General features: G+C 36.4%; 2 protein-coding genes across 2 annotated transcripts; one reads left to right on the forward strand and one right to left on the reverse strand.

Annotated features, from left to right (window-relative positions):
• Positions 1 to 439: 439 nt before the first annotated feature.
• CHB3 (DNA-binding family protein) lies at positions 440 to 6,023 on the forward strand. The gene is given in 8 exon segments (XM_008238652.2): positions 440 to 938; positions 1,348 to 1,487; positions 1,489 to 1,941; positions 2,435 to 3,094; positions 3,807 to 3,973; positions 4,051 to 4,730; positions 4,979 to 5,169; positions 5,254 to 6,023. Coding segments are annotated over 8 exon segments (3,096 nt in total). The 5' UTR covers positions 440 to 505; the 3' UTR covers positions 5,626 to 6,023.
• Positions 6,024 to 6,707: 684 nt separating this feature from the next.
• RAB7B (RAB GTPase homolog G3F) lies at positions 6,708 to 10,281 on the reverse strand. The gene is made up of 7 exons (XM_008238653.2): positions 10,100 to 10,281; positions 9,799 to 9,825; positions 9,570 to 9,669; positions 8,127 to 8,273; positions 7,871 to 7,951; positions 7,593 to 7,738; positions 6,708 to 7,059 (listed from the first exon to the last, which is right to left on the reverse strand). Exons 1-7 carry the CDS (start codon positions 10,150 to 10,152, stop codon positions 6,993 to 6,995), a joined length of 621 nt encoding a protein of 206 aa, XP_008236875.1. The 5' UTR covers positions 10,153 to 10,281; the 3' UTR covers positions 6,708 to 6,992.
• Positions 10,282 to 15,410: the final 5,129 nt, after the last annotated feature.

Consider the following 15,410-nt stretch of genomic DNA (forward strand, 5'->3'; position numbering starts at 1 on the left):
AACTGAAAAGTAAAAACTAGCAACAAGAAGACAAAAGTTTGATGTTCATCAAAGAAGAAAGAGAAAAATCGTGAAAGAAAATAAAGACAAAGAGAAGAAAAGAGCTTGAATTTCCGCGTAAAAAAAAAAAGAAAAAAAAAGGGAAAGAAAATGCTCTTTATATTTGAAAAAAAAATTTATTTAACTCTAGAATAAAAATTGTTGAGATAGTGGGTAGAGAGAGCATTTTGGGGGGTGGCAATAGAATCACCCCACAGCAATAATTGAGAAAATAATTATTACTAATAGCACTATCATTTTCGCTAATTCCAAACTTGTTCGCAACCCCAAATTCCAACAAGTAGTAATAGCGTTTGCTCGCTAGCGTGGAAGCAAGAAAATTAAGAGTGGCAGTAACAATTAACAGCAATAGTGCTCAACTGTGTATATCAGCGAGTGCAGAGCCAAAAAAATACCCAGATTCGCGAACCAAACCCTCCCAGAAAAACACAAACATCATCAATCCATGGAAGAGAAGCGCCGTGACGCCGCCGGAGCTCAGCCGCCGTCAAATGCCGAATCTCCGGCCGCCGAGCCATCTTCTGCTCGGCGCCGCGGTGGAGCCCAGAAGAGAAAGGCCAGCAGCCTCGGCGGCTCCACTTCTTCATCCACGCCGTCCAAACGCTTCACTCGCGAGAAGGCTATGCTTTCTCACCCTCCGATCCACAATGGCCCGTTGACCCGGGCGCGCCAGGGCCCAAGCAGCCTCGGTTCGGCTTCTGCGTCTGGGGCTGCAGCAAAGGCGACGGTAGCCAAGCGGCCCGACCCGGTTGGAGAGGCGGTGGCAGAGCTGGTGAAGAGGGAGAGCGAGTTGGAGGCTCTGGAGGCTTCTATGGAGGCTGAGTTTGAAGCCATTAGATCTCGCAATGCGAATGCTCATGTTGTTCCAAGTCATTGTGGTGAGTATCTTTGGCCCTTGTGAAAACCCTCGTCTATTTGTGCACATTTTTATTAAAATTGGGTGAAAGTTTTGATCTTTTTTGCTGTTTGGGTTGTGATTGCGTGTAATGTGTAGTTATTGGTTAGTAAAACTTAGAGGCTGAGCTAAATTTCCTGGTGCTGAACTTGTTCCAGCTCTTAAATTCAGAAACTTTACTTTGAAATGTTGCTTAATGAAGCTACCCTGGAAAAGAAATACCAGGCGAAAGTTATTATGGTGACTTAATTTCTTAGGCATTATTTAAATGGAGCTAAGGGAACACTAATGTTGAGCTTTGTGTTTTAAGATCATTGTTTTGATTATGAGGGGTGGAAGCCTTGCGGTGTTTTTACCTTGCATTTTGATTGAACCATTGCTTTGGCTTCCAGGTTGGTTTTCATGGACAAAGGTTCACCCCATTGAGGAGCAAATGTTGCCATCTTTCTTTAATGGGAAGTCTGAGACGAGAACTCCTGATGCATACTTGGAGATACGTAATTGTATTATGAAGATATTCCATGCGAATCCAGGGAGTATTTATTGAATTGAAGGATTTGTTGGAGCTTGAAGTTGGCGAATTTGATGCTAGACAAGAAGTAATGGAATTTTTGGACCATTGGGGTTTAATTAATTTCGACCCGTCCCCACCAACAGGTTCTGCTGTGGCCAGTGCCGAGGGTGATGTGTTGGCAGAAAAGGATTCTTTGGTTGATAAGTTGTATCCTGCTGTGGCCAGTGCCGAGGGTGATGAGTTGGCAGAAAAGGATTCTTTGGTTGATAAATTGTATCACTTTGAAGCATTACAATCACGCTCATCAGTTGTTCCAAAGACTAATATAACAACCCCAACTGTGCCATCTGGGTTGTTTCCTGAGTCTGCAATTGCTGAAGAGTTGGTGAGGCCTGAGGGGCCAGCTGTTGAGTACCATTGTAACTCTTGTTCAGCTGATTGCTCACGCAAGCGCTACCATTGCCAGAAGCAGGTTTGTTCTTTTATAGGAGTTATTGATTTTATATTGAACTTTGTAGCACTGCTTGCTAATGGAAGGACCCACTTTTCTGACCTTCATTTCAATCTGACTGTGGCTTTCTTTAATTCTAAAGTGTAGAATATTCCTATTGGTGCTAAAGTAATTTTACCAAACTTTTCCATTGTTTCATATTTCTGCTATGTCTGAAGGGTGTGATCAAACTATCCAAATCAAATCTGTCAGATACATGATTGTTTTCATCTCTGGGATGTTGGCAGCTATCATCTGCTGATATTAAATTGTTAAGTCTGCCTGGTGAATACACTTTGCTACTGTCTTAAAGGCATCCCACCTTGAGAACTTTATCTAGAATGATTTTCATGTCAGGCTGATGAAAATTTCTGTTTGATGAAGTGGATGTTATGTTTTCATATTAATTATCTGCTTCATGTTTCAGTTCCCTATTAACATTTATTCTGTTTACTGATTGCATTCATTTTAACAGGCAGATTTTGATCTATGTACTGATTGTTTTAGTAATGGGAAATTCGACTCTGGTATGTCTTCATCAGATTTCATTCTTATGGAGCCTGCTGAAGCTCCTGGGGTAAGTGGTGGGAAGTGGACGGATCAGGAGACTCTTCTTCTCCTTGAAGCACTAGAACTTTATAAAGAAAACTGGAATGAGATTGCTGAACATGTTGCAACAAAAACAAAAGCTCAATGTATATTGCACTTTGTTCAAATGCCAATTGAGGACACCTTTCTTGATTATGAGGATGATATTGATGCTAGTGCAAAAGAAACTGCAGATCCTACTTCAACTGACAATGAATCATTGGCCCCCAAGGATGCCCCCGAAACAACAGAGAATAAGACTGGTGCTAGTGAGAGTGACCCCCAAACTTCCCCAGTGGATACTTCAAAAGAGGTGACTGAAGTAAATGTTGGACAAGATACTTCAAAGCCAGAGGATGTAAATGAAGTCAAAGTGGGTGAGGAAACTTCAAAATTGGAAGATACTGGGGAATTGAAAGTTGATCAGGAGACAGATGAGAGCTTTGCACTGAATGCTCTTAAAGAAGCGTTTGAAGTTGTTGGTTATCCTCCAACATCTGAAGGTCAACTTTCATTCGCAGAAGTGGGAAACCCTGCCATGGCATTGGTAAGTTGAATGCTTATGTGTGGATGTTTGGTGCATCTGTTGGTGGTTTAGTGACACGTGACTGTAAAGTAAATCTGTTGGACCTATTGTTCCACAGAAATGCATAGATTAATAACTAACTTAAAGATTAAGTTATGAACTCACATATGAGCGTTTAAGTGCTTCTGAAATAAACTGAAATGATGCAGCATTGGGTTACCCAGGATAGCTTACACTTCACATGGTTAGGCGAATGTCAGTTTAGCTTAACAGTAAATAACTGGTAGTGATATTTAATTAAGGTACCCTTTTTTTTTTACAAATTTCAACAACTTACAGTAATTTTATAGCTTTAGTCTGCCTACGTTTCAAGTTATCAACTTCAGGTGCATTCAGAAATTTCCTGCTTATTGCCAAAATCTGAGATAACTATATGTCCGAATTTGATACCTTTCACTGTTTTCCTGTAGAAGCATTTGAATTGATCTCCCGATTCTATTGCATTATACATTATTCATGCATGCCTGTTTAATTGTATGCATGATGTATGTATGTCTATAAGTGCATGCATGCATCAATAGATTTCTGATGCATATATGCAATGTATTTCATGGGACCTGCTCTTAACCCTGGGGCTTAAGCATCACCTTGCAATAAGCAAAACATATTAATGATACTTTGGCCTTCAATCACTATTAATGTGTCACTACTTATAGGTTGCACTCTTTTACAGGCAGCATTCCTTGCACGTTTGGTGGGACCTGATGTTGCTATTGCTTCAGCGCATAATTCTTTGAAATCCATATCTGCCAGTTCTCCTGGCACTGAGTTGGCTGCAAGGCATTGCTTTCTATTGGAAGATCCACCAAGTGACAATAAGGAACAAGCTGGTCCTGATAGGTATGTGATTTTGTTGTGGAGCATTTATCCTCTATTGGTTTGTGTATATTCTATCTGATGTCATTGATGGATTGCAGTGTTGCTGCTGAAGTGCTGAAAGACAAAGTCCAGGAAGACATAGTTGATGAAGACAAAAGCCAGAAAGAGGATAACGCCACCTCAGGTTTGGAAGATAAAGATTTATCAAATGATAAAGGTGACAAGAAACTTGAAAAACCTTCTCCCGAAGAAAAGTCACAATCTGCAGAAGAACAGGATGGCATAGTTTCTCATGAAGAAGTAGGAGCTGATAATTTGAACAAATCAGACAATTTAGAGTTACCGAAGGACCAATCACCAACTTCTGTGGGGAAGTTGGATGATTCAAAACTCGAGGCAGAGAATCCACCAAGTTCTGAGAAGGAGTCAGGAGAGGGAATTTCAGTAGGAAAGCCTTCTGAACCTACAGACACACCTAAGGATGTGGATATGTGTAATTCACTTCCCTCAACAAAGGATGAGCCTCAGCAGCCAGTTACATCAAATTCAGTTGAGGAACCTCCCCGTTCTACAGAAGCATCAAAAGATCTGGATGTGTCCAATTCTCCAGTTTCACAAATAAATGAGCCTCAGCAACCGGTTAATGCCAAATCAGTAGAACCTCCTCAACCTACAGAGGAATCAAAGGATGTAGACATGGTGTCTGATCCTCAGCCCCCAGAACAGGATGATTCTCAGCAACCAGTTGCATCAAATTCAATGGTTGAAACTGGAGCAAGTAAACCTTCCTCTCTCCCTCTCTTCGCACACCCACACACACGCAGACACAGGGGTATTTACATCATATTGGAGTTCTTCTGGCTGAATACAAATAAAAATATGGGAAATGGGTCTTGTGCATGCTAGTTAGCTTGGATCAAAAAATCAAGTTGAAAGAGGAAATTATTTATTCAACTAGTTGAGTTTCACAAAATTCAAGTTGAATGCCTTAGATTTACTGATGTCTCATTTGTTTGTACTTCGCAGGTGAGGATCAAACTAACGATGGTAAAAGTGAAAAACATGACACTACAGAGACAAAAGTGGATCAGAAAATTGATAAACTAAAGCACGCTGCAGTTTCTGCAATCTCAGCAGCTGCAGTGAAGGCAAAACTTCTAGCAGAACAGGAAGAAGATCAAATCCGACAACTTGCAGCAATGTTGATAGAGAAGCAGGTCATCCCAATTCCAAATTGCCTCTTTATTGTTTGTTATTAGTAATATAGTTTTTTATTTTCGGAGGATTGTGTTTAACTGCAGTTGCATAAGTTGGAAGCGAAATTAGGTTTCTTTAGCGAGATGGAAAATGTTGTAATGAGGGTGAGGGAGCAATTGGACAGGTCAAGACAGAAGCTCTACCATGAGCGGGCACAGATAATTGCAGCCCGCCTTGGCTTACCAGGTTCCTCATCTAGACCAATGCCATCGTCAATGCCTGCCAATAGAATGGCCATGAATGTTGCAAACTCAGTTCCAAGACCCCCACTAAACATGACTTCCCTAAGGCCACCTATGTCAAGACCCATGGGGCCAACGGCTCCAACCTCAAACCAATTTTCACCCACAGCCTTGGCAGGAAGTTCAATAAGGCCTCCCAGCCAGGACAAACTTTCTTCAGTCGGGTCGAAGTAAAACACCTGAGAACATGTGAATATAATTAATCCATTCCTGTGCAGCGGGGTGATCACGTATCTTTTGTATCAAATGAGTTCAAGAACAGCAGATTCGGGTATGCTCTTTAAGAAGTTAGATATTGTGCTACAACTGAAATAGCCTCTGCCCATTTGGCAATTGCCATTGATAAACAAGACAAAGGGCTTTCTGGAGAGATTTTCAGCAATCCACTATGCTCTGTTTTGTAACATTATCTTTATGCTCTGTAAAAATTGTAGGGTGAAATGCTAAGCAAAGGAAAAAGGAGGGAAAGTTGGGAGGGGAAAGGATCTCTTTTTTATTCTTTGTTTTTAATTTATGTCCACTGACCGCCCCGAAATCCCATTTTTAAAATGCTATTTATGAGTCGTGTGTAATTGAGTTTCTAACGATCTGATAATGTGCTCCAATGACTTTCTCATCTATCAACTAAATATTCGATGGTTCTCAAAACCACCCATCAACCTTGCTGTAATTTGGAGACCAAAAATACGCATATGAGGTCAAATTTTTTCCTTTGTAAGCTTCCATTTAAGTCAAATTTCTGCTTGAAATTTTTGGGTGAACTTAGGAGTATGAAAAAATTTTGTTTCTGCAATTGGCTTTACCTTGTTGAGAGTGACCCAATACACGTTTCACATATTAGGTTTGAAAGTTCACATGTGCAAGAGCGTATTGAGGGTGTCCCACATTGAAAAGTTAAAAAACCTAATTTGGATTTATAAAGAGTTAGGCTATTTTCCCAATTGCCAATTGATTTTGGAATGAAGCCTCAACTTCCTTAAATAAATAAAAAATTAATCAATAAGGAAGGAGAGTTTAACGTTAAAACGAGAAATACCACTATACCAAGAGTCAATTGGTGTCATATATACCATGTTTGCCAACCTCTCTACAGGAAAAGCGGACATAGCACCACGAAAAGCCATGCACAAAAGAATCAACAAAAACATGATCAGACACAGCTATTGCTGGCTTGATGCCATGGAAGACTCATCGACTAGAGAAGTTTCTAAGGATTGAACTAGAAATGGGTGATCAATCCATAAACAAACTCAATATGATTAAATGAAAACTGCATAATTTTGGTGAAAATATAAGTTCCAAGATCTTTTCCATACTAACAATAAGTGGATATCAATGGGATGAAATCCAATGTAATCTGGTCAGAACAAACAGAACTCAGAACGAAAGGCACCATCCAACCTATCTGAAAAAAAGCATTGACGAGGAGACCAATTTGTTTCCCACACAAACACTAATGTACAGTGTCACTGCATACGTACCAACAAATATACTTCCAAAGATGACTTATTTTTTACTGGAAAAGAATTCCGGTAGAATATTTAACACTCGCATCCAGTTGATCTTGGCTGATTGCTGCTTCCAACGTCAATGGTATCCGGCAAGTATCTTCATGAAGCAGAAAACAAAATAAAAAAGATATCAACAGGTGACCACTGGAAAAGACAACTGTCAACTGTAGCATTTGTGTAATACTCAGGATCAGAACTGCTAGAGTTTTGCTAGAGCTCTATAAGGGGAAAGAAAAAAAAAAAAAAACTGCTACTATATACTATAGTGAGATTTATATGCTAACTATATAATTCCTAGAATAAAGGGCATACACAACTCTAAAATGGAACTAAAGGACATTTTGCAACACCAATTTTGATCATGTGAACGGTTTTAACTTCTAGGTATTAGTGGCACTGCTGTTCGTGGGAATGATAAATGAAAGGGTTGGTTTAAGGAAAACCACTAAATCATTAAATAATGAACAGGTGATCTGTAAAAACTAACTGGGGTATTGTGGATGCTTAGTCCCGAAAGGAAATAATTGGCTAGTACTTGATGATTCATTTTGTTAATGCCAGTAAATGAAATGAATTGTCAAAACTCAAGAGGACGTGCGCATTAGCATATTGGTCTCTAGTTCAACTCACATCTCCTCTTCCTCCCCACTCTTCAGAGCATCCTTTGCTATGCACTGGAAAGCTTCTTCCACATTAATGCCTTCCTTGGCAGAGGTTTCATAGTATGGAATATTTCCTTTTGATGCACACCAAGCTCTAGCCTTTTTCTCTGAAACCTGGAGAATTAACAAAAAGTAGTATGTCAATATGAAACACATAGGATAACAAACTCATGTGTGCATGTGCATATGCATATGTATGTAAGAGAAAGAGATAATGACAATTTTCTTCCGAAAAGAGATGCATACCACTCTACTATTTCCACCATCTACATCAACCTTGTTTCCTATGACAACAAATGGAAAATTTTCTGGATCTGAAGGACTTGCCTGCATAAGTTGTCATCATACCGTAAGTTCAATTTTCTTTTGTAATTGATAAAAAAATGGAAGTTGATGCAGAAAGAGAAATGACAACTGGAAGAGTTTTCAAGTGACCCAATACTCAAGAAAATAGCCACATGCCAAAAACAAAAAAAACAAACAAGAAACCCCAAAAACATACCTGAATAAGAAATTCTTCCCTCCAGTTGTTAAGGTTATCAAATGATTTCATTGAATTAACATCATAAACAAGAACACAGCAATCAGCACCACGGTAAAAAGCTACACCAAGGCTTTGGAATCGTTCCTGGCCAGCTGTATCCCAGATCTGACAAAACAATAGAATGTGTGTTGACTTGTTTGGAAACACACTTAGGCATCAACTTATCCAAGAATTTAAAAATATAAAAAACTACTGCAGAACCTAATGGTAGAAGTGGTGAGCTAAAACATATAATTCCATAGAATACATGACAGATTGTTTCACAGTGTGTAATTGCGATAACAATAAATTAGCAATCAATTATCAAACTCTAATAATCTGATATCCATAAATTAACAGCTTGAAAATGAAATTCTTTTCATGCTGTTCATATCAGTATACTAACGAGATAGAGAGAGTGAGGCCCCACATTACAAGCTTCTTTGGTTGATAGATACAAGTCAAAACCTGATTTTGTTTTTTCATATCAAATGAAATATTTTGAAGCCAAAACTGAAGCCAGGTTATGCCAACATACCCAACACATAATAATGAAAAGGCATAATTGGATAACGTATACCAGTCAACAATTATCGGTAAGGATAACAACAGTCAGAGGGTAGAGAATGAAGGCAATGCAGAGTCATCAATAATGTCATCGTGAGTCTTTAGGGACAGAAACAAAGCAATTTATATGAATCCTTCTCCATAGTGACAGTAGAGAACGTTGTGACAAAAAGCAGGGGAGGAAATGCAAGCCTACACATGTAAAATTAGCAATTTATATTTTATGTGCACTTCCTATAAGACATCATCTGAAAATATTTCAGAGTGAACATTCGTCCAATTTCTGCCACTGCTTGCGCATAGTGACCAAATAGAGGTCTACACATGTATGATTCTCAGAAACATGAAACAAGGGTTCTTGAGCAATTCTAACACACATGGAAACTTTCATCAGTATAGGGACCACCAGAACATACACCATGACTTAGCAGGGACCATCCCGAAATCATTGTGAAATAAATTATTCCCACCATAGGACCATTTAACTAAAAGAAATTGTTAATGAGAAGTCCCAGATGAACTTCCAATCATTAAGAACATCGCAAATTCTGATTTAGTGCAAGAATACCAAAAAGAAAATTGATAGGTTGGAAGAACTTGGTGATTTGTGTGTTTCTTCTTTTTCCCCTGTTTAACCAACTGGTGCAGGCTGTACCGGCATAGGTTCCATAAATGTAAGGCCAACGATTGGATAAAGACAATGCAAACCCAATCAACATAGACAAATCCCAAGACATGCAGCCAAATATTAACAACAAAACATGCTCAGTTCTAATGCGCACATATTTTCCTCTTATGAAAACTAAAAAGCTGGGACCTTTGAAGCAATTAGATAACAACTAGAACTAAAGAAACCTGCAAGGTGAAGAGCCTGTCTTCAAACTGAACTTCCTTTGTCAAAAAGTCAGCTCCAATCGTCGCTTTGTATTGATTGCTGAACTTCTTATTTACATATCTATAAGAATCATGTTAAAGGTAAACCCACCATCTAAACAAACAAACAGCTGAAACTTAACAGCAAAAGCATTATATTCAAAATCAAATAACCAAACACACAAATCAACATTCTAGCTGCACAGGATACTGATTCATCAAAGAAGTCTTCCCCACCCTGCATATCACAAATTAAACAAACTTTTTAGTCTTCTACCAAAAACAGCAAAAAAACACAATCTTCTTCCTAAATAAGTATAACAATTTTAAATTTTACTACTCTTAAATTTCGTGAGAACCCAATTCGTAAACTGGTACCAAGAGACGAAAAATAGGGTTTCAGATCATTATTTGTAAAGTAAGATCTAGAAAGATCTACCCAATCTCAAGCGCAAAACCCTAGAACACAACTATTACGAGCAAAACAGAGAGAAAGATGGAGAGACACAGACCCGCTGTCGCCGAGGATGATGACCTTCAGGAGGGTTCTTCTTCGAGACGGCATCGTTTTGAGACAGAATTGGGAACGGTCTGAGGAGTTGGAGAGGGAGCTGTCAGAGACAGTAGAGCGAGAGAAGCTGGTCGGAGGATCGTTCTTCAAGTCTCGTTAGACTTCCCTGGTCATCCAAAGCTGGAGCTGACCTGTACTGGTTTATAAATTTTTAAAATACAAATATAAAAATAAAATAAAAATTATTTACTTTTTTAGATTTGTTTCTATTTGGAGCAAAAATTATTAGGCGATAAGTTTGAAGTGGAAAAAGTATGAGTTGCGATAGGTTTAGGGTTTAGGATAGTAAAAGTATTGACTCTTTATATTTCAATCCAATTTGGTGTTATAGTCTTGATCGATTTACTTTGTGTTATGGGTGAATAGGTTATATTTTGACAACAAAAAAATCCTTTAATATCGGTCATGTGCCACCATATGATCAATTTTAACAAAAATATTGACTGAATGCGATAAGAGAGATAAAACTGATGTATAGGCAAAAATATTGAATATTATATTGATTGATTTGAAAGTTTAAAGACTCATATTATGAATTTTTTAACAGTTAAGAGACCATTCTTGATAAAAATCCAAAAATTAAATATGAAAATGCATAAATGTACATAAAAACAGTTGGTTGTTATAATGTATAAGGCCATAAAATCATTCGTGTTGAGTAAACATAAGTTGTAAAATAAATATCTTGTGTTGTCAAAAGGGAAATTACCTCAGTAATATCAATTTATTAATATGTCAAATAATGGAGATAAACAAGCATAAGCACTATATCACTTAGGTTTAGAAGCATGAAAATTCTATATATACTAAAACCCAAAAGCACAGTAAATTTACAAAAATATCTGTTCAACCAGCTTTTTCTCTCCCCTTGCATAGTAAAATCACGGTTTTGCCCTTGGCCGATTGTTTTGTGTTTTCCCCGTTTTGCCCCCTATTTCTTTCGGATCTAACTATGAGGCTGTTTCTTCTTGAGAGGCGTCTGTTCGATTTCAATTGGTGATTCGACACTTTAGGGGCAAAGATGGGAGATCAGTTCTTACACAAAAGGAAAACTCTTCCCTCTCACCATTTTTTTCTCCTTCAAACTTTCCTCTCTCTCCATGATTGGATTTGTTATAGGCCTGTAATTCGGCCGGATCGGATCCGAAATAGCCATTCCAATTTCCGTCCAACTTTCTTTCTCAAATCCCACCCAAAAATGGAACACCCCGTTGCTTCTTCCTTTCTCTTTTTGCCTTCTTCTGTGAGACCCACTCCAATGCCAACGCCATAGCCTCCACCACAATCAAACTTACCACAGCCTCCATCCACCATCCCTCCACCTAATAACTCAGCATTTTCACACAACATGAATTCAACATCTCCAAAGACAGAGCACAAGTATCACTGCCAAACAAAACACAATTAAACCCAATCACTCAACCAACCAATCGAACCCAAACAAGAATAAGAAGAGAGGAGGAAGAAGAAGAAGAGATAGAGGAGCCATGGAAGAGATAGAGGGAAGAAGGAAAAAAAAGGGTGTGGAGGCTGCAAATGGAAAAAATAAAATAAAATAAAATAAAAAGATGTGTTACTTAGGCCATCTCCAACCCTTGGACTCAAACTCCAAAATATCCTCCCAAACCTCTCCCAACCCAAGAAAATGAAGGACCCAAAATGTGAGAAAACTCAAATTTTGACCCAAATATGGTCCAAGTATTGCCTGGACCTAATACTATTCACTGGAGCCCACGCTGAGGTGGCAAAACCCATGTGCTTTTGAAAAATGGTGGGACCCACGCTGGTTACATGTTCTGATGGGCTCGTCTATGGCATGGGCCATGTGTTGGCACTAGGTGAGAGAGTTGTTGGGCTTTGGTTGTCTTCTTTTATTTTTATTTTAAAAAAAAATCATATAGTATCGATTGGGCCCACATGCTGGCTATTTCCATTAAAAAAAATTATGGAATTTCAATTTTTTTTAGGTCAAATTGTTCAAAAAATTAAATTATGATGTTATTTAAAAAGATTAAATGAAGAAAAGTTATCCATTAAAAAAATAGACTTAAACAATTTAAATAAAGTTGCAAACTTAAAATTTGAGTCCGGAGAGTTGGGATAAAAAACTATTTGAGTCCGGGCAAAACCCAAATAGTCACTTTTTGGAGGGGGAAATTTGGGTTTAGCCCCTCCTGAGTTGGAGAAGGCCTTAGGGTTAAGAACGTGAGTATTGAAAAAGAGAGAGGGGGAAAATAAACAAATGAAATGAGGGTAAGTGGGAAATTGAGAAATTAAATAAAGAAAAGAAAGAGGAATAGACAAGTGGGAGATGGAACCTTTTTCTTCTTCTTTTTTAAACTTTTAATTTTATTTATTTAGCTCTTTACTTTTATTTTCGAATTTCTGATAAAAAAAGGTTTTTAATTTTAATATATCATATATATAGAAGACAGAGAATGTGTGCAAGGAAGCTTAAGTCGGACTTTTGAGTTCTTTTTCTTTTTTTTCTTTTATTATTGTGCTAATTTTGACATACATGGATTTAGAATCTCTTCATCCAAATGAAGCCTTATAAGAGGGTGTACATATAACACGTATCTAAAGTGGTAGAAATATGAATGGGAGGTTTTTTTTTTCGGAAACATGAATGGGAGGTTGAGTTGCATACATTATGGAAATTTTAAAAATAACATAATGGATTAAAAGTTTACAAAAGGAACTAATACTATTTGTTCATTCAATATCTTAATACATATAAAACATGCTATTAGTATTTATTTTGTAACTTAAACTTGCTATATATTTTCATAACTTTTTATACATTTCAGACGGTTTTAAACATGCAGCATCACGCGGGCACCTTTGCTAGTTAGATCTAAAGACTAAAGTATCAAAAGAAATATATCTAGTCATTTTTCCTTTTGGGTACCAACTTCAAGTCGCAAGTTCCAGATTTGAAGCACAATCATGAATTTATTAGTATCTTGGTTTCGACTTTAGGTGGATGTATCCAATTCTAACTTTCAAAGACTTTTTTTAAATGAGTGACTTTCCTAGAGTTGACAAATTCTTAATGGCTTTTATATACTTTATAAAATTAAGTGACAAACTTTCATATACTTTTATCATAGAGTTTTGTAGACTTTTAAATACTTATTTTTATTGTTTTTAAATTTTACAAATAGCATTTATCTTTTATGTTGAATGAACTAGCTGGCATACATGGAACAAAAATTAGGAAAAAAAAAAATGGATACAAATCCTTATTAATTGTGTATATTTTCATAAAAGCTTATTAGTAAAATGCATCCAATGCACCTTTTAAATTTTTATTTATCAAATCTAATCACATAGATAAGTAATATATTCTTATCAAAAGAAATAAATATTACTCAATCATCAATAATATTTCATAAACACTCACAAACCAATAGAAATGGTCAGATTACAAGAGTCTATATTCCCGTAATTCTCCTAGCCCAATATGTGCGATGTAATCAAATTGAGAATATTTTATGAAAAAATTATCCACATAATGAATTATGGGTAAAGAAACAGTACCTAAATAATAAATTAGAGGGTTTAAGGGCAAAAAATTATATAATAAAATATTGTATGCAAACATAGCATATGAGACAATCAATATAATAAAATATTTATACACAAACATAGCTTTGTGATGAAATATTGATAAGCTTCAAGATGCAAGCATGATGAAAAGAATAGAAGAAATATTCATCAACAGAGGGAAAGTACACGTGTGGGTGTGGATGAGAAGAGAAGAAAAACATTCAAAAAAATGTACTAACCTGAACTGAAGGAAGTGGATGACAAGATGGGTTACCAAAGTGGAGCCCTAACCATGAAGAAAAAAGACCTATCTACTTGCTGCTTGATATAACGAGGGAAGAAAGAATTGGAGACGTTTTGGTTATATCTTCCTAGCTTCCTAATATTTTCATAAAGTCTGGTGTAAATTAGCAAGACTTTTGGTAGTAAGAATTAGCTTCAAGTATTGAAAAGTCATGGTTAGATACCTCAAAACTTTTAAATACTCTTTAAAACTCACAATTGAATACAACTAAACTTTTAAAAACTATTTAAAAGTCACAATGAATACCTTTAGATTTTTAAACTCATTAAAAGTCATTAAAAGTTAAATTGGATAAGTTTTTGCTTGAATTTACCACTCTCTTGGTTTTCAACTTTAGTTTTTTTTTTTTTCCTTTGATAAATAGATATGATAGATGTGTTTTTTCACAATAGATTCGGAATGATTGTACTTCTTGTTAGGGTGTAAAATCCCCAAACGAAAACGTGGCATTCAATCTACGGATTTGGATTGTATTAGATGTTGACTAAATCATGTTGGTTTTAGGGTGTTGAAAACCAAGTAAAATTAACCAATTTGATTTTCTTACTTGTTATGTTTCCATTGGTTTGTAACCAAAAAATTAGTAAAATCAGCAACATCTAACTATAAATCAAATAAATAGAGGAACACAATTGTTTTATAAAATAATGAAAATATTCAATATAATAATCAAATGGTTAAACAATTTTTTATTAGACTAACTTTTTGCAATGGTGATCTTGGAATGATGACCTCAAAAATGAACTTTCAAATCATGATATGACATTATGGATTGGACAAACAAATGATTTACGGTGTATTAATTAACTTACTAATTTTTTAAAATGCTATAAATGCACCTATTTATAGTTAAAGACTTTTATAGTTAAATTTCTAAAAATTTGGACAAATACCCTCTGCTAATTAAAATGGCAGCAAAAAAGACTAACAAAAAATAGTAAAATAGTAAAACAAACATGTGTTTAAATTAAAAATAAAAAACACCAATACCATATATCATCAGTTTCTTCATCCAAATTAAGGAAAATAAAATATACAAATTTATAAATAAACCCGATCCTAGACATGTATTTATAAAAAAACTCAAGCACTATTTAAACATAGAAACACACCCAAAATTAACCCAAAAGTCAACTTTTTGGGTGTGTTTATAAATGGGTTTTGAGTGTGTATAATGATGGGTTTTGGGTGTGTTTATATGTTTAAATAGTACTTGAGTTTTTTTATAATTTCAACCCCCATTTTGGGTGTTTTAGTGAAACTCCCAATAAAATAAGTGTTCGGCAGAAGCTCCTCTGGAGAAGCTAGTAACAGTAAACCCCTCCATTTACTTGTATCTAGCAAAAAAGAACCACCATTGCACCCTAGCAAGAGGAAAAGCTCATGGCCAAGTTAC

Source organism: Prunus mume, linkage group LG6, assembly GCF_029339155.1.
Source record: "Prunus mume cultivar Tortuosa linkage group LG6, ASM2933915v1, whole genome shotgun sequence".
Classification (NCBI taxonomy): Eukaryota; Viridiplantae; Streptophyta; class Magnoliopsida; order Rosales; family Rosaceae; genus Prunus; species Prunus mume.

What these genes read in the sequence shown, in the direction of transcription:
- RAB7B (XM_008238653.2), bottom strand. Translation starts at nt 10,152, where the DNA reads ATGCCGTCTCGAAGAAGAACCCTCCTGAAGGTCATCATCCTCGGCGAC. An exon ending in GGGAAGAATTTCTTATTCAG is followed by an intron (nt 7,952 to 8,126) that starts GTATGTTTTTGG and finishes CAACTTATGCAG; the next exon opens with GCAAGTCCTTCAGATCCAGA. An exon ending in AGTGGGGAGGAAGAGGAGAT is followed by an intron (nt 7,060 to 7,592) that starts GTGAGTTGAACT and finishes TGCTTCATGAAG; the next exon opens with ATACTTGCCGGATACCATTG.